Raw genomic sequence first — 19,053 nt, 5'->3', positions numbered from 1 at the left:
TCTCTTCTAAAGGGAAAAGGGCATCATGTGAAGAAAAGTATTTGAACCCATTGTTTTTTCCAGAGTAGGTAATATTGAAGAGGAGAAAGGTAGGAGATGATCCCTTGACAGTTATTTTTTTCTGTGGGGTTCAAGAAGCCTGTTAAAGCAGAGCTGCCTGCTTGATCCCAATGGCACGTAACCCATTTTCCCTCCCAGCTCTGTTCAATAAAGGCTTCTCACTGGGCTTTAGTGAGGTTTTCCCTGCAGCCACCCTATGGTTTCAGAGCTCTATTTACTCCAGACAACACCAGGCATGCAGGGAAATGGCCCTAAGCTGTCAGCCAGTTTGCAGGGGCAGCAACCAGCCTCACAGGTTTGCTCTGAGGGCTTTAGCTCAGGTGCTCAGTACTGTCCCTGGGATTCATTCCCTCACAGTCCATGTGGTGCTAGCCAGTGGTTTTCTCAGTCTTTCTAAAACAAAACTTTTGGAGAGTGAATATCTAATATAAGAGTTGAAAATGTTCTTGAAATTCTTTCAGGTTGTTTGCCTGAGTCATAAGCATTAATCTATTTGTATTTTCTGACTTAGCACTGAAGTGTCTTCAGGTTGGCTCTCCAGCAGGGAGCTGGGGCAGGAGCTCGGTTTATCTCATTGCTACCACAGGAGATCAGAATTTTTGTGGGTGACTTCTCATGGTTATAGAGTTGGTGTTGGTCTATACCAGCCTTTTTAACAAAGGAAATTGAAGAAACCAACTACCACAGGCATGTGGAAAGGAAAGTGAGCTGGAGAACAGAAGATGTGAGGGAGAACATTCTAAACCATTGAGAGCTGAGATCTATTACTTGTCCCAGTGCACAAGCAGCAAGAATGAGGGTGAGTGAGTATGAGAGTCCTTCTCATCAGGAAACCCCGCTTTCCTTGTGAGAACACATTTACCTTTAGGAGCAGCTCAACATGCTGGAGGAAGCAGTGCCTGCTTGTCTTGGCAAGATCCCACAGAGCCCATCCCTAGAGTGCAAAAATCTTAAGAAGGCTCAAACTGGTAACCACTGTCCAGCAGAGTGGCATTTTCCCTGGACCTGATGTCCTCCACCCTCAGAACACTTCTGATCCCCTGCATTGCCTCCCCTACCTTGGAGATGGAGGTCTGAATGATGCCCTTTTCACAGTGCCTTGACCCCAGGGTCCCAGGTCAACTTTTTTCAGCATAGAGGAATCCTCATGTGACTCTGTGACGAGGACTAGGGCTCATTTAGTACATGGGGTGCACTAGACCCTTCAGGAGTAACCATGCTATCAGAGGGAAGGAGGGGTACCCCCATCCTGAGGATGCACACCCAAACCACCCACACCCCTTCCAGCATCCCACCACCCCAGCCTACCAGGGCTGAACCCTTCAGCACCATCTCTGGGGTGGCCATGGCACTGAGAGCAGCAATGCCAGCAATTCTCATGAAGAAGCTGGCACCATGGAAAAGAGGGAACATACTGGTGGCTGAGGTGGGGTAGGGGGCTGCCTGTGTCCCCTCCCTGCCATCCCTGGCCGACTGTATTCAGGCTCTGAGGAGTGCTTGGCTCCACCTTCCGCCCTTCCCTCCCCCGGTGCTAAGCAGCAAAGCCAGCTAGAGACATCCAGCTGGGGTATTAGTAAAAACCAAGCCTCCCTCCAGGAATGGCACTCGCTTGAGAGCCTCCCCGTGCTGCACGCCCCGACACCGCTGGGGCTGGCAGAGAGAACAGGGGGGCTATTGGGATACAAATCACAGCCCTTGCAGGATTTGCCCGGCATACCAGCCAGCAATGTAAGTTTTCCTACCTGAGCTCGCTTGCATTCGCGCACACTTTCTTCGCTCTCTTTTCCCTCTACTTTCTCTTACTTTTTTCATTTTCCTGAACAAGAGTCTCTGTTGCTCTCTGAAACTAGAGGGACAGCAGCTCTTGGTATGCACTGGCTCTTTTTTCCAGCTAAGGCAGAAGCATGCTTTTCCGTCACTTTTTTTTAAAGTTTCTTTCTTCTTCTACTTTTTTTTTTTTTTTTTTTTTTTTTTTTTTTTTTTTTTTAATTTCTATATGGAGGAGACAGAGAGGCCTTTAGAGCATTTCTTTCTGTTAGGGGGGAACTGCTGCACAGCAGTAGGGACTTTTAGAGGTGACTGCAGACAGAAGGAGAAAGGCAGAGTGTGGGACAGGCAACCCAAAGCTATGGCTTGTCTCAAAGTTAAATTTGGTTGTGTTTTTGTCTGGATATATATAGATAGAGATACAAATATATATATATCTAGATACATAAATGTGAGTATGTATGTGCGTATGCATATATACTGGAGTGTATGTGTGCATGAAGTGTAGATGTATTTTAAGTCTTTTGTTTATCAGCTGGGAGAGGAGAGTGAGGGATGAGACGTCCCTACAGAAGCACTTTCTCACAGCTAGGATCAGGATCTCTGGGTGTGGATCCCAGGCCTGGGCTAGGCTGATTCCCTGCATGGTGGTGCCACCCGCTCAGGTTCCCTGGCACCTGGGATATCAGTCCCTTCTGGCTTATAGATACAGTGCCAGTGCTTCCCCTCCCATACCTCCCCCGAGACATTTCACTGAAAGCCTTTGAAATAAACGGGCACTTCCCCACACAAGTTTGGTGGCTCTCCTCCATGTTCCACTCCTCTGTAGGGTGCTGTGCCCACGTAGAATGGTACATGTCTCTCTCTTTTCAGGTCCCCAACCTTCCTTATCCCTCTTGCTGCAGGCCCTTCCACACATGTCAGCTCCACACAACTGCAGAGATAGGGACCAATATCCCAATCAATCAAGGGCCCCAACCCATCCCCACCCCCATAGATCACGGGTTCTGCGGTGTGCACAGCAGTTGCGTTGCTTGCACTTTAATTGAGCAGCCCCTGTCTCGTGGTCAGCTCTTCAGAGATCTTGGAGCCCCTTTCAGATTTGGTGGTTGCTCCTCTGTTTCTCTCTTTCCTCCCTTTTTTCCTTTCTTTCCTTTGTTTTTGTCTTCCTCCCTTCCCTCCCCAGTGAGAAGGACAGCGAGAAGGAAGAGGGAAGGCTTGAGAGCAACAATGGCTGATGACCAAGACCTTTCGGAGGTGGAGATGAGCCCAGTGGGGTCTGAAGAGCACCACTGCCTCTCCCCAGGACCCTCCATGGCATCAGACAACTCCCCGCACCTCACTGGCTCTGGGAATGGGGAGATGGGGAAGGTCAAAAAGGAACAGCAAGACTCAGAGGCAGATGATGACAAGTTCCCAGTGTGCATCCGTGAGGCAGTCAGCCAGGTGCTGAGCGGCTATGACTGGACCCTGGTTCCCATGCCTGTCCGGGTCAATGGAAGTAACAAGAGCAAACCCCATGTCAAGCGGCCCATGAATGCCTTCATGGTCTGGGCACAGGCTGCCCGGAGGAAATTGGCTGACCAGTATCCCCACCTGCACAACGCCGAGCTCAGTAAGACCTTGGGGAAGCTCTGGAGGTAAGAGAGAGTGGTAGAATGTGGGGTGTGGGTGGGGGCTGAGGTCTGGAGGTGTCCTCTATAGGACTGTGTGGTCATGTGGAAGGATGGAGACTCAGCAGAATGGAGGGGTGTCCCTTGAGGGGACTCCTGTATGGTGGACCGCGTCACAGCAGATGCAGTTGTTGACTGGAGCAAGAGAGGTGGTTGGATATAGTGAAGGCTTCCTTAGCAGAGCTCACCTCCATCCTGGGCAGCAGCCCTTTCCATGTGTTTCCTACTAAGTTTCCCTATTGTTCCTGATGAGGACATTCTCATTCTGTTCCTTCCTGCCTGACTGCCCGAGGAGATAATTTTCTCTTGGCTCACCCTTCCTGTTAGGCTCAGTTATGCACTAGCAGTAAACTGGCTGAGCTTAAGACTTAAGAGCTAAGTCACAGGTGGCTGCCTCAAGCCTGTCGCAGATCCCAGCACTAACAGGATTTCTTTTCCAGGCAGTGCCACAAAGCAAGAGGGAAGCCAATTTACAGCTGAGAGGAAGGTCAGGGGAAAGGAGACAGGCAATCAGAGCCCAACACCCATCCTTCCCAGGATAGTCCCAGTTTTGGCAGGCCATGCAGGTGCAGTGAGACAGACAAGGAGAGACACGGGTAGAAACAGGGGCTGAGGCTTAGCAGAGAGGCAGAGACCTGCAACAGTCCCAGCCTTAGCAAGCTCTCTTGGAATATGCCAGCTCAAATGAACTCCATTTTCCTTTGTACCCAGAGATGCCCTCCGTTTTCACTAGCACACATACCGTTGTTCTTTTGCAACACAAATCTGTGCACCTCTTTTCACTTTGTGCAGATCTTGGGTCTTTTACGTAGTTTCCCCTCCTTCCTCCAGCAGATTCATAGGCTGCCCTCAAGAGCAGCCGGCCTGTGAGTGTGCAGAGAGCTGTTGTGCCAAAGCCAAATGTGTCAGGTTAGCTGTGCTGCATCCATGCTTTCGGACGCTCTCTGCTGATAACCCTATCAACCTATTGCTTTCTGCCACAAGTCCCCAGCACAGTCCCCTGCCTCACGCCAACTAACAAAAACCACGGCTCATGCAAACAGACCTCTCATTCTCTCACACTCTGACAGCATTTCACAGAGGAAGACCTCAGTTTTGGGTGAGCCAAGACACATTTTTTGAAGCAGAAGCTTCAAAACACACTCTAAAGCAGCTATTCATTCCTGTCTTCAAACTGCCTAGCTCACAAGGAACCAACCCCTTGGCATTAGATTCTCCCTCTGCTATGTCAGCCTGTTTACCCTGACTCCTGAGTGTCTAGTGTGACCCCAGCAAAGGGATTTCTTTGGGAAGTCAAAGGCAGAGCATTGATTGTGAATGTCTCATCTGATCTTTTTTCCTGTTTGGATGCCCTCTGCCTTCCCTTTATCCTAACGCTTGCTTTCACCTGGGACTCTGCTGCCAGCCTCTGGACTGCAAAGCTGTGTTGAAAAGAGGAGGTGTGTAGGGGCATCCATCCTTTTTGTTCTCAAAATGTTGATTTCAAGATATCATTCCTTTACTGCAAAATTTTGCCAGATTTTAGACCAATGGTGTCTCCCTCCAGGCACTGAATTTTCCTTGAAAATATAGAAGAGCAGTGAAACCTCCACAGGTATTGCATTCAGAACATAGAGAGACACAGCCCCCAGCCTGTGGCCACAGTCATGCATCCAAATGCCTCCCTGCTCCCAGGACATGGCTCCCACTGCTGGCCACATGGGACTCAGAGCAGCGGGACACTGCCGCAGACTGTGGTCAAGGTCCCCCGTGTGTTTCTTAGGGCACAATACAGCCAGGAAGAGTGGCTCAGATGAGACGCTGGTGGGGTCAGGCCTGGGATGGTTGTAAGCTGCTGAGTTTGCCACCTGGGTGCTTCTCTTGAATGTCTCCTCTCCTAGTGCATGCTGAGGCTCTCCAAGCCCGTGCCAGCCCTTGGGGATATCACTCAACACAGCAAGCTGGGCTATGGGTACAGACAGTGTCTGGCCACATGCGTGTCTTTCTGTGAGGCTGGGGGGAAATATCAACCACAAAACTCCAGGTGAGGTGGCCCAAAGTTTACCAGGATAGTAGCTCAAAGCCTTACCTTACAGCCATGGTATGACTGGGCTTCCTCTGCTGAGGTTCCTGCTGCTTTTTCTACACTGTCCTCCAGGTATAGCTCCTACACATGGGTACAGCTGCAAGCAGACAGGAATTTTTTTGATGGCTTAGCCTCAACCTTTTGATGAGTGTCCTTGAAAGGTGGCCATCGAAACCCTACTGCCATGGCTTGATGCTTTGGAAAATGTTGGCTGTTCTGAGCTTATACAGATAAAGGGCGGGTTAGAGGCAAAGGCTAGCGACCACAGGGACTCCCTGCAGACCGTCATTAAACCAAGCATGTCCCCAGCAACTGGCACTGGGTGACGATGGATGAGGCTAGGAAATCTTGAGAGGCACCTGCAAAACAGAATGCAACAGCCCCAGATTTTTGTGTTTCAAGCCCAGAATTTGCACTGCCACGTCCTCCACAGGCACCAGCCCTCACTGGAAGGGGCTGCAGGATATGCCCTGATGGTCGTGTTACCTGCCGACCCCAAACACAGTGCCAGGAGGCTTATGGTTCCATCCACCTTGCCCAGTCTGTACCCACTTAGGGTGTGTGATGGGTGCAGAAAACAAATGGGACATACTAAAAAAGAAGGGAGTTTTTGTGCTTTATAGTCATGAAATCTGTCCTTGAATGCTTTCCTTTCCCAGGGTGGGACAGGGAGCAGCTCTCAAATGGAGGCTGGCTGCTGAAAATGTCGGCATGACTCCCAGCCAAAATGCCAGCCAGCACCACCTCCAGGCCTGAAAATAAGGGAGGCATGGGAAGAAGGGGAAGAAGGCTTGGTAGGGAGGAGCAAGGGGCCCCGAAGGAGGGATCTTTGCATGAGGGTGGCAAGACCCAGGGAACTGGTTCACATCCACAAAATCTAGGGCCACGGATGTGTAGGAGGGCTGCTTTCTTCTCCCAGCCTTGCATCAGCCCCAGTGCTCAAGCCCATCACGGCACTGACTCATTGGCAGCTGAGCCCCAGCCCAGTCAGGCCTCTAGCTGCTAAGCCAGGCGCCTGGCACACGGAGCAGTGCAATGTCAGGTGGCAGGAGACTGTGAGAGGCCAGCAGGAAGGTTTTAGCCCTTCTTTCTCCTCCCAAGGCGCAGTGCTGGATGCTCGTCCCTCTCCCCTCAGTTCAGGGGTAAGCATTTGGTGTCGGGCTTGGATAAGCCCCATGAAGGTCTTTGCTCTATGATCCGTAACTTCTCTGCCCGTGTGAGATTCCTTTGCATTATGACCTGGAGACCATGGGGGGCAGGAGGGGGAGGGCAGGAAGCAAGTGAAATCCAAATCCCTCCAAATCTCCTGGCCTTTGCCTGCTCACACCAGTTTCACTTTGTTAAAGCTGATTTGAATTCTGATCCCAGTGGGAGGGAGGAGGAGCAGCCAGCCTTGGAGAGAAGGCAAAGATGTGGGGAGTGGACTTGCCTCTGTCCTGCTGGTGGCATTACCCATGGGCTGCTGTCAAGGGGAGAGGAGGTGAGGCACTTGAGAATTGCTCAGAGGACAGGGATCTGACACCTGTGTAGCCGCCAATGGCTGTTTCACACCATCCACAAGACAGATCTTGGAGGCTGAGCTTTGCAGGTTTTGCTTCTATTCTCCGTATCCGACATTCTGCAAGGATGAAGGTTTTGCCAAGGCAAGGTTGCTCCCAGTCCACAAGGCCTACGAGGGTTGACCCTTGGAGAGCCATCTGGAGCAGCACAGGCTGAGGGATTATAGCCCTGTGGAACTTGTGAGCGTGACATACAGTGGCGGGAGGGAGACAAGAAAGCTGGTGTTGGATTCATGGTGGCTCAGTTGCCCTAATCTCCAGGATTAAGGCAGTGGAGGAATGTGGTGTGTGGCCACAACCCACTTAGGCTGACTGGAGTGAACCCAGGTCAGCACCATGCCACACACCTTCCTTCTACCAGCCAAGGGGATGCACAGGTAGTGGGGAAGGTGGTGTTTAGGGACCAACCCATTACTTGCTGATGACCCATTTGATCACCCACTAGATCTACCTGTGTATTCCTTGAGCCATGCCCCCTCTTCATCTTCAGTTTTTCAGGTCACTTCTGGCCTTTCTATCTTGCTCAGAGCCTACAGCTAAATAGAATTGGTCACATCTTAGTGCTAAGGGCTTCAGGAGTGCCAAGGTGCTGGCACAGTCCCAACCCCATGTAGTTCTTTTGCTGGGGAGAAAAAGATGGGGACATAACATAAATGTAATTTTTTTTCTTTTTTTTTTTTCTGTTTGTGAGCCCTGCTATTTGTAATGGGTGTTTTAAGAAGACTGGTCCCTTCTGAGACCACTGGTTTTTGGTTGGAGGCAGGATGACCTTGAGTCATAAGAATATGAGGAAGAAAATCATAACATGAAATTGAAGTGCTTCCAGCTGAAATGCTTGCAAAAGGCTTGAGCAATGAGTTTGATCTTATTTTCAAGTGCTCTAAGGCATCCTGCCTGTGCATTTCACCATTTCCTCAGAAAGCGTTAACTAGAGCAGCCCATGATCTACAGGAATACAGACAAGAAGCTTACATTTCTGCAGTGCCTTTCATCCAGAGACCAAGGTTCATCTATTTCTACAAAGCCAGAAAAATAGCAGCTAAATTTTTCACAACTGCTTGGCCAAGCTCAAGGCAGGCTGGTCCTTTGTGCTTCAGCCTTTTGTATTATTCATGTCTGAGATGAGCAGGAGCTCCAGGAATAGTAGAATACACTGTTTCTGCCCCTTCCAAATTTTCTTTAATTCCCTTTTAGAATATTGCAAGATGACTAAAGGTTGCTTTACATGGTTATAGTGGAGCCAATATTAATTGTTGCTATTGGTGCTCCATACAGCCTCAAACTAGGAGCAGAGCCTATAGAAGGGGGGAGGTTAACCTGGGACAAATACAGTCTGGGGAAGGGCAAGAGACATGGGACAGGCAGCACTACAGGTAGTACACTGTATTTGTCCAAAGTACAATTCCAGCTGCCCTTAATTTGCCCAAAGTTTTTAAAAGCAGCTCATCCAACCTTATTTAACACAGCTGCAAAAGGTTGCTCTTTGCCCTTTGGCAATGGAAGAGAGGGTAAATTGAACTTACTGAGGTGAGAAGCATCACACAGGTGAGGAAGGGGGACCCAACACTGGCACCAACCGGTGGCAGGGCTTAACAACTAAGGAGAAGAAGGAAAACATTGCTGTGTCCATGGAAACACTCCAAGTTCTTCCTATTATTCTGGGAAGTACCCTCCATAGGGCAACATCCTGGCATTTGGATTTACACACCCTGTCTCACAATACTGAGCATAGATGTTTTACTCTGATGGACCTGCCCCACTCCATTCCCTCTTTTCCTCTTTACCACCTTGGTCTCTGCAGGTTATTGAATGAAAGCGACAAGCGGCCCTTTATCGAAGAGGCGGAGCGGCTGAGGATGCAGCACAAGAAGGACCATCCTGACTACAAGTATCAGCCCCGCCGGCGGAAAAATGGCAAGGCCACACAGGGGGAGGGTGAAGGCCAGGTAGAGGGAGAGGCTGGTGGGGCTGCTGCCATCCAGGCCCACTACAAGAATGCCCACCTGGATCACAGGCATCCTGGCGAAGGGTCACCCATGTCCGACGGTCATCCAGAACACTCCTCAGGTGAGTCTTGGGTCTCAGTGAATCTCTGGACAGATAACAGCCAAGTCAGAGGCTTAAAAAAGACAAGTCATCACGGTGAAAGCCTTAGTGATGGGGTCCACACCTTACTCATGACCATTACACCTAATGGTGTAAGCAGTATAAGGACATGCCTAAGTTTCAGAGGCACTTGTGTTCCTCTAGTCAGGCAAGGTATCGTTGCAGCCTTCCTTTTTTTCCACAAGATGATATAAAGAGATTTGGTTTTGGCTATTTCTTTCTCCCTCCACCAAAGCCTCCAGCTAGACAGCTGCTGGCATACTGGGAAGAACAGAGCTGGGTTGTGTATAGAGCCAGTCATAAAGCTGTAACTCACCTGTTCTCTCTTTTTCCTCCTCAAAATATTTTTCACATTGCAGGTCAGAGCCATGGGCCCCCCACACCTCCTACCACCCCTAAGACCGAGATGCAGGCAGGCAAAGCCGATTCCAAACGAGAAGGGCGTTCCCTGGGGGAAGGGGGAAAGCCACACATTGACTTTGGCAATGTGGACATTGGGGAGATTAGCCATGAGGTGATGTCCAACATGGAGACCTTTGATGTCAATGAATTTGACCAATACCTGCCGCCCAACGGACACGCCGGCCACCCAGGCCATGTTGGAGGCTACGCGGCAGCAGCTGCTGCTGGCTATGGCCTCGGGAGTGCTCTGGCTGCAGCAAGCGGACACTCTGCCTGGATCTCCAAGCAGCATGGAGTATCCTTGTCCACTGCCACCTCATCAGTGGTGGACTCAAAGGCCCAGGTGAAAACGGAGGGGTCCGCCCCTGGAGGCCATTACACTGACCAGCCCTCCACCTCCCAGATTGCTTACACATCCCTGAGTCTGCCCCACTATGGCTCAGCCTTCCCTTCCATCTCCAGGCCACAGTTTGACTACCCAGACCACCAGCCCTCAGGACCCTACTACAGCCATTCCACCCAAGCCTCTGGCCTCTACTCTGCCTTCTCCTACATGGGACCTTCCCAACGTCCCCTTTACACTGCCATCTCTGACCCTGCACCCTCCGTGCCACAGTCCCATAGCCCCACACATTGGGAACAGCCTGTGTACACAACTCTCTCCAGACCATAGGGAATGGGGAACAGTGACCGAAGCAACGATGGAAAGGCTCCGAAGAATCAGCACAGGCAGAAGAGCCTCTGAACTCCAAGTCACTCAGTGCCATCCAGCCACCAGAACCCACCAAGTATACAGAAGTGCCTTTCTTGATCCCAACTCTTGCTGGCACACCCACCTAGAGGAAGGTTTATCGTCCTTTCACCCTTTACCAATTTCACATAGGCCATGTGTCTGGCTTGCAATGCCTTATTGGCCTTCTAGATGAGGAGGATTCTAGACATGGAGTGACTGGTCTATGGTGGGTTATGTTGTGCACACCCTGGACTGTACGATGAGAGAGACTGTCCTTTCCTTCCCCTCCCACACTGCTGCAGGGAGTTTGCAAGTGTCTCTAACAAGCCACAATGGCCAATGCTTTGTCACCTGTTGTGGGTGTAGGGTCACCGCTCAGCCTTGGCGGATGTGTTATGGGAGGAGCAGTAGGGAGGATGGCATGGCTGGCTTCCTTGCAATCAGCATCGTGCAGCAGTCCTGCCTAAGATTCACACATGCATGAATCTTGAACCCCTCAGAAGACCAACCTATGCTTGTTTCCCTGCTGATTTCCACAGCTGCACTCTAGCTTTTCTCCCCACCTCATCCCTCTATCCTGTCTCTGTTTAATCCCACACTCTTCCCAGCATGGAGATTTGAAGGGTTGCCTGAACAGTACATGGGATTTGGGAACAGCATGGTCAGTCTTAGCATTACTTGTATCACAGCCTGTGTGCACACGCGTGTTCATGTATGAAGGCAGAGGAGAGGCGGGGAAGGACCAATGAATCGTTATGGTGCTATGGGTGAATCCTCCTTTTTTAAAATTACTCTGTATCATTCATTTATGTCTGGCATTTCTGGTCTGTCAGTCTCTTCTAATCTCTTCAGAACCCCTAACAGCCTCTGAGCAAACTTGATCCTTGCTCTTCAATGTCTGATAGTGCCTGCATGAAATGAAGAGGCACCAAGAAAGCTACAATGCACTTGCCAACATCTCGAGTTGATTCCACTCTTTGAGCTCCCACTCCAAACCCAGGCTGAACTCATTCGTTCATCATGTCTCCCAGTCAGCCAACACCTCCCTCCCATCTATGCTGAGAATGGAAAGATACTCCTGTGGCTTTTAGCAAGGTAAATACAGACCCGATCTTGGATGATGAAAGAAAAGAAGCCTATTTAGATGCAAAGTAATCTTCTTTGCCTTTGGGTTTCAAACTGGAAGCAAGCAGTTCTTAGAGATCAACCTCTTTTTTCAGCCCAACATATGAGGACAGTCTGCTTGCTTCTCCTTCATCACCTCCAGGACTGGAGTGGTTTGTCATGCCAGGGAATGAACCAGCACAAAAACCGCCACAGGAAAAGATGATTCCTGGCAACTGATTGCAGACATGCTGTGGGACTTTCCAGTGCATACTCCAGTCTAGAAAGACATTTAACCAAGTGTGGACTGTGATGGGTGCTGCTGTATCTCTCTGCTGATATGACTGTCAGATGCCCTTCCTGCCTCCCTTAGCTACAGATGACTTATCCTTGCGGTGTCTGAAAAGGTCATGTAGAATGTTTGCTCCCTGTACGCATGTAACCTCTTCCAGCCTTGTCCCCTTATTTATGCAAGTAGCACCCTCCTTCCCCACCTCCTTCTCCTCAGTCTCTGTGCCATCCTAGCACCATTAACTCTGCATTAAACATATGGAATAATAAACTTAAAAGTTTCATTTTCACATGTCTGGGTTTTTTTGACCTGTTCTCTGCAAGTCTCTGTTTTTTCCCCCTGTACATGTATGATGGGTCACACACACCACCACACAGATCCTGTGCACAGCCTTCCTCTGCCTCTCAGGAAGAGGACACAAGTACATTTCTGACTGGCTGTCCAGACTCCTTCATGGAAATGAAGCTCATCTTCTTTTCACATCTCACCTCCAGTCATTTCTTCCATGAGAAAAGCACTAACACTGATTTCTGTTCTTCATCTGAGATACAGCATACACCATCAAGAGTACTATTTTGCACATGCTTCACCCAAAAATTTCTTCGTGTGATTGCTCTCTAGGATAGAAGTATTGGGTTTCTCATCATGGTTCCTCATGACCAGGTAGCAGGTGACATACCTTCAAAAGAAAAACTTCCCCACATTTACAAATCAGTGTATTTTGGAAGCAGTCATTAATTTCTCTGTAAAAACTCAATCCCCCACCCTCTTGCCTTCCACAAGCAAGAACCTAAACACTAACACTCATACACACAGAGTATATTCCAGAACACATGTATATACTTTCTTACTGGTTGAAGAAGACATTCTGTATATAGTCAGGTCCTGGGAAGATATCTGAACTTGTCTGCAAAGAAAAATGTGTAGCAGGTATCACTCTGATTAAGAACATCTCTCAAGGCCAATGGCAGAACGGTAGGAGCCCAATTACCACAGACCCTCCCAACAATTACAAGTTGATTCCAAAGGGTTTCAATGCTGGTGCATGTGAGCAGATGCAGTGAGTTCCTGATCACTAAATGTTTTATGGGTGAATAGAGTAATCACAACATCTAGGAACTGTGGAACATGTTCAAAGCTTTTTAAAAAGCACAGCACTATTTGGATAAAGTTCTGTATAGGGCCAAAAGCATCCACAGCAGGATGGCTTAATTAATCTAATAATAGTGATGCCAGCTAAAGAGTTCCATGCAAAATAGGACTGACCATTCCTGGAGAGGAGAAACTCTACCCCAAATCACAGGCTGTGGGAGGAGCCCAGAAGGGCACTGCTAAGCAAGTTAGGAGCATGGGTGGGAAGAAAGGGAAGCCATGGTGGAATTAGAGGTATGGAAGTTTGATCACAGGAGTTGGAGAGAGAAGTGACATAGTATGGATGAACAGAAGAGTGGGAAAAGAAAGTTCTTAATCTCACGTAAGTACTTTTCTCTAGCTCTTCAAGAAGCAAACTAGGAAAGTGAGTGGGCTCTGCCTCAACCATTCTCCAGTGGAAGGGGATGCCTCCTCTCATACAGGAGGGTTGTTCAAGTACGACAGTACTGAGAACACCACTGGTAACAGAGGGGTTAACCACTCCTCCTGCAGCCTAGCAAGAGCTGGCCAGGCATCCTTCCCTATCCCTTTAATCATATCTGATACAGATGCAAGGCTGGGGAGGGAGTCCGGTAGGGAACAAAGAAGTCATTTAAAAAAAAAATAAAAAAAAAGGGTAAGAAAACGACCGCGCACTCCATGGCAGACACCAAAACGATTGCACAAAGGCACCATTTCAGGGCTGAAATTTCACCGCACCAATGTGATTAAAGGATTCTATGGAGGGTGGGGGGAGAAGGCTGAAGGCCATAGTGCTGCAAATTAACCTTTTCTTGGTAAGGATGGCCTGGATGAGGAAGCATTTGCATTCTTCACAGTCAACCCCCTCCACGCATCTGCAAGGATCTCCACATCTCCTTTGACCTGTCATTTCACCCAGGGACCCATTCAGCTCTTGCATTATCGCTTCTGAAACCAGCCCTTCCTGTGCATACCAAGAGAGGAAGGATAGACTGGCGCTTTTACAGGGAGCAGTAAGAATGACATTCATGGCTGGTTACATGAGCCAAGTTCCCAGGCACGTAGGTATAAACTCCCTTTGGGACATGGATGCTCATGTGAAGGCACTGACCACACATTCAGCATGGAGAATGATCACTTTATATATAAGCACAAGCTTTAATACAAACTAGTCAGAAATATTCTTTGCTCTGGAACAGAGCAAAGAAAAATATAAGCCAGAAACCACAGGTGAAGTGTGCCTTCCTCCTTCTTCTCTTTAAAAATAGAAAACAAAACCTCTGAGAGCTCTTTTTAGCACGATAATTGAGAAAGATTTGGTGTGTTCTGCCCAAGCTCAGATCTTCTGCATGTAGAGAAAGAATCTTGAAGCACACAGACCAAGGAACGAAAACTAGGTGAATTAATGAAAATCTGCAGCTGGCTGGAAGCTGTTGCAGATTATAAGGCATCCACCCAACTCTTGACTCAAGCACATTACCTCCCAGCACATCAGAGGCGATGTGTACCTGAAGGTACAGATAGGTACCTGAAGGGGACAGATGACTGATCTTTCACCATAATACAGATCAAAGGAACTTTAGGATTTAGCTGCAGTTGTGCCACCATAAGAACCACCAGGTTACGTTCAGCTGAGATGGCTGGCCCATCCTCGGCACCTCAGTTCCACCATGTGTCAGAGAACCTGGCTGCACCACGAGCAAATGCAACAAGAACCCCCACCTGTCGAGCTGCTGGGACGGTGAGTGGCGGCCGTGCTTCCGACACGGCTGTGCCACTGAAAGGGGATCCCCACTTCTGATAAGCAGCAAGGGAGCAGGGAAACAATAGGTGGCTTGATGAGAGCTGCTCTACGATACTCCTGAGAAGCCTCACAGTCAGCACTGGCCAAAGAGGAAATTGAGGGTTTCCACAGCAACCTGTTCAGGGCACAAAGGCCCAACTGTCTCGAAAGAAGCAATGGAGGTGTCTCAGCACTCCCATTTTAAGAGGGGACAGTGGTGGAAGGCTGCAGTCTTTCTGAAGCCATATACCTGCCAGAGCATTTCTATACAGCAGGAGTTTAATTGGGTATCAGTCCTGCAGCCAGGGAGGAGCAGTGCTACAGGAGGGAGTTACTGCAGATTTTAGCCTAGCTAAAAGATGAGGCCTTCAACAGTGCAAGAAAACTGAAAAAACAGCATTGCACTTGGCTCACTAATCTTACTAATACAGTACATGACACACAGAGAAAAAGATAATACCCAAACTGGTGGAGACAGCTAAGAAAGTAATCTCTCAGACATATAGGACTGAGATGAAAGAAAAAGTCAAGAGGGCAAAAAACCTCAAATACATTTAATTTAAAATAAGGAGATTTAGAATTTATTTACACAAACACTAACCAAAATTAGAAACACCTGTGGAAATGCAAAACAAAAAAAAAAGGCTGGAATCTGATCAGTCTGTGATAATTAACTCATCCACACCCCAGTCTTCATAGCTCCCATCTGGAAGGTAACGACGGATGATTATGGGGATCTTGCGTGCTCTGAAGGAAAAAGATGAACAGAAATGTCAGAATCTTCACTGTAGCACTCCACCTTCAGGAGGTGATGGAGGTGAGGTGCTTTGTGGCTTCAATATGCTCATCAAATTTAACCAAGAGCTGTGCAGCATCAGTGATTTGATACTATATAGCAAAGTCCCAACAACCTTCTGTCATTTGTAGATGCAAAGCACTCAGCACCCTCAGACTACAAACACCAAAGATCTTTCAGACCTCTGTTGTCTCTGCTTGGAGACACCATGCATCTAACTCTGATATAGGGGGAAAATATAAATCAAGGGACTTGAAGAACAAATCCACTTTTTGTTTGACGGAAGGTTTTGCCCCACATGACACTAAAAGGGTGGCAGAATTCTGAGAACTTCCAGGACAAACTGATATTTACAGAGAAATTTGCATCCTGAGAGCATCAGTTACATTTTAAGAAGGATACATGAAACAGTAACTATTCAGGTACCAAAACCTGTTACAGCTGGGGTGCAGCACATACCTGCTAACAGTGCTTCCGATTAGAGAGCAATAAAATGCTGAATACAATTTAACTTCATGAAAGTAGATTTAAGTCAGCAAAGCATAATCAGATAGTCTGGAATTTAGCCAGGGCATCAGGTTTCAACTGTATTAGTCTTGAAAAGTAACAAAACTCCTTTACATTCAGGGAGGTTGTTTTTCCAGTAGTAAAGTAACTCCCTGATGCCAAAAATTACAACTGAATTTTGGCACAGAACAGGATGCACCACCCTGACTTACTTTCCAGACCTCATACACAGTCAGTGAGCAGAAGGAACTTAGTGTGAGCCTGGAGACCTGACAGGAGTATGACCTAAGGAGCTTCTAGCAATGGCAAAGGGAGCTGTAATAGATAAAATATCTTCAAGAGCAGCTTCAGTGCACTGAGAAACTGGGGAAGCAGGGGAACAATTTCATTCAAGGACAGAGACCTAATCAGTAACAGAGTCCAGCTGCTTGAAGGATATCTGCATGTGACCTAGATGGTGCAGGCAAACTGTGGGACAGCAAGGAGTTCTGTTGTGGAAAGGTAGGCCTGCCACTGGTCATTCAAAAGCTGCCTCTGCTGCAGTCAGGAAGGATTTATTTACCTTTCTGTAAGCAGGGGGAAAGCACAAGAAGCCAAGCATGCAAGGGTGCAGGAAACATTCTCACCAGCCTGACCCTTACTTTAATTTTTGCTAGCACTTCACTTGAACACAGGTCTGTTCAGGTGGCTGCTTTGAAACAATTAAATTTGGTGAATTAAATCAATTCCCAAAAGATGAGGATCTTGGGATCCCAGTATAGAAATAAAAAACACTGGGACTGTGAAGTAGAAGCAATCCAGAGCACTCCTAATCATCAGTATTTGTAGGAGCAACTAGGATGGAAGACAGCAGCTGTGGAGAAACTCCAAGGTGAAAAAAAGGAAAAGGCAACTATAGTACTTACTGTTACTGAGAGAAAACAAGGTTGTCTTAGAATAAACTGCTAAATGCTAGGATGAGGAGAGAACTGCTGGCTTTATGGAAATCAGTACAAAATCTGCTACTTACTTGAGTTCTTTCATGGCAATGAGCAAGGGGTCTGTCTCTCCTTCCAGCTCCACCATCACAGGGGCACACATCCTAGGAAGAACATCAACAACCACTTGAGCAAAAACACACAGAAAGAAGAGGGAAAAGCTAAACACCTGACTACCTGTGTCACCTCTAGAATAGCCAATAAAGTAAAAAGGATGGGACACCATCCTCACAAAACTGATTTGCTGTTGTGCACTTCAAGAAGAAAATTCCCCCAGATGGTTATATACCAAACTTTTACTTCAATGTTCTTCTCGTCCCATCCCTAGGGCTCTGCTAACCAGCTTATGCTCAAGGACTGGTCAAATCCACACTCTCCTAGTCACCCTCTGCTGTACTTAAGCACATGGAAAAGAATGGTTCTAAAATTAATCCAATGAAAAGGGTAGAACTGCAGTAAAATGAGCAGGCGTCCTACAATTGCAACACATCTCTTACATTCTGACTTGCTCATGGCTTCCAGCTCTTGATCGGGGAAGAGAGGGGCTGGATTTACAGGGCGTTTTACCTCTTCGAAGAAAAAATGAATCATTTTGCAAAGGATTGTGACTACATCCATCTACTGGGCAGTGGTGGCAGAGAAAGCTCAGTTATGTGTGGGTAAGGCCATGGAGGCTGCTGCTGGTCCAGGTTCAGCACTGAAGGCAGAAGATGCAGGTGAAGCAGAACCAGGTGCCAGAGTGCTTTGGATTAAAGGCCTGGCATGGGCCCATCTCATCTGTCCCCATTTTTCTTGCCTTGCACTAACTGAAAAAACATGCACAAAACAGCCTCACAGGCTGTGCAAAGAACAGCGTGGCTGCCTCTAAATCATGCACAAGAGAAGCCTCATTTTCAAGGTGGTTATAACTAAGATAAAACCCTTGCCACTGTCTAACAATCTCGCTCAAAAGGTAGTTTTTCAAAAAGCAGAACACTTCTTAATATTTATTATTAAAATAAATCTACCAAAGCAAATGTGTGAAGAGCAGCCAGCCTTGAGAGAACTTAAAGTAAGTTCTAAATGTTATTGTCTATTATAAATAAGGCCTTATTATTGCACGGACTTTTAAAAAAATTACAGCTTCCCACAATGCAACTGCACTTAAAAAGGATTTCAGGTTGGTTTCTCCACTCCCAATTCCTACCGCCCTGTGGTATCAACTGAGGCTGTTTTGAAGCATCTCTCCCTCCAACATTACCTCTTACAAACCAGTTATGAATTTTCAAGTCCATGCTGGCTCTCTTAGGAAAGACCAGAAACTGTCTTGTCCCATTCCCTAGTAATTTTGTCTGTGACCTAGGAAAACTCACTGTGGCTACTAAATGCACAAGTAACAGTTTCAGGCAAGGAGAGACACACAGACTTCAGATGCAACTAAGAGCCCCACAGTCCTGTGCACCGCTGTTGACCAGAGGGTGACATGCAAGCTCAGCAGTCATGTAAAGGATTTAGAAGATCTGGGAAATTTTAAGGGAACAGAAAAACACTTGACAGTGTAAATGGAGGGGCAGCTGCGGCAGTGCTGGGCACACAGTGGGCAGTACTCACGCTATCTGGAGAGCACGAGTGCCCAGGACTCTGGCTCGCTCGTACTTGGTCATATAGGGAGTCGTGATCCGCTTCTGGTTTGCCTGTTGCCGCTCTCCCGAGGGCAGAATCTCCACGTTCTCCTGTCCCTCCTGTTGGAAACAGACCCGCGCCGCTGCTCAGCCGCACCCGCCGCCGAGGTGAGGGGAGCCACTGAGGCCTCCGCAACCACAGCAGTCGCCAGCCAGGCTGCCTGCGAGCCGGCAGGGCAGCGGCCCACGGGGCACCCACCTCCTCCGCGTTCTCCAGGTCCTCCAGACCCTCATCCTCCTCCACATCGTCGAAGTCATCCCCGTCAAAGCTGCGGGAGAGACAGACGCGTGGGACTTGTAGCCAGGCCGCCCTCACCCGACCCGCGCCGCCTCCCCTCCCTCCCCCGGGCCGCCCCGCTCGCACTTGTCCTCGTTGTCGGACATGTTACCGCCGGCCCCCTGACCCGCGTTTCCGGGAATAACTTCCGGTTGTTGCCGTAACGTGCCGGAAGTGA

General features: G+C 48.4%; 2 protein-coding genes across 3 annotated transcripts; one reads left to right on the top strand and one right to left on the bottom strand.

Moving 5' to 3' along the window:
• The first annotated feature begins 637 nt into the window (after positions 1-637).
• Positions 638-12,050, top strand: SOX10 (SRY-box transcription factor 10). Of its 2 annotated transcripts, XR_010080187.1 has the most exons (5): positions 638-1,788; positions 3,014-3,467; positions 8,926-9,191; positions 9,590-11,460; positions 11,586-12,050. XR_010080187.1 is itself a non-coding variant. In XM_063395875.1 (4 exons), the coding sequence occupies exons 2-4, from the start codon at positions 3,058-3,060 to the stop codon at positions 10,303-10,305; spliced, it is 1,392 nt and encodes a 463-aa protein (XP_063251945.1). In that variant the 5' UTR covers positions 638-1,788; positions 3,014-3,057; the 3' UTR covers positions 10,306-12,050. The 2 variants fall into 2 exon arrangements, 1 of the variants encoding a protein (XP_063251945.1); XM_063395875.1 differs by having other exon boundaries at positions 9,590-12,050.
• A 3,147-nt stretch (positions 12,051-15,197) lies between these two features.
• On the bottom strand, positions 15,198-19,046 carry POLR2F (RNA polymerase II, I and III subunit F). Its single transcript, XM_063395874.1, has 5 exons — positions 18,963-19,046; positions 18,798-18,867; positions 18,528-18,658; positions 16,970-17,041; positions 15,198-15,404 (listed from the first exon to the last, which is right to left on the bottom strand). Exons 1-5 carry the CDS (start codon positions 18,980-18,982, stop codon positions 15,314-15,316), a joined length of 384 nt encoding a protein of 127 aa, XP_063251944.1. The 5' UTR covers positions 18,983-19,046; the 3' UTR covers positions 15,198-15,313.
• Between the last annotated feature and the right edge of the window lie 7 nt (positions 19,047-19,053).

The sequence above is a fragment of the Prinia subflava genome, chromosome 4, assembly GCF_021018805.1.
Source record: "Prinia subflava isolate CZ2003 ecotype Zambia chromosome 4, Cam_Psub_1.2, whole genome shotgun sequence".
In the NCBI taxonomy this organism is placed as follows: domain Eukaryota; kingdom Metazoa; phylum Chordata; class Aves; order Passeriformes; family Cisticolidae; genus Prinia; species Prinia subflava.
Note: the sequence above shows the minus strand (reverse complement) of the source record. Positions and strands in the feature narration are given on the sequence as shown.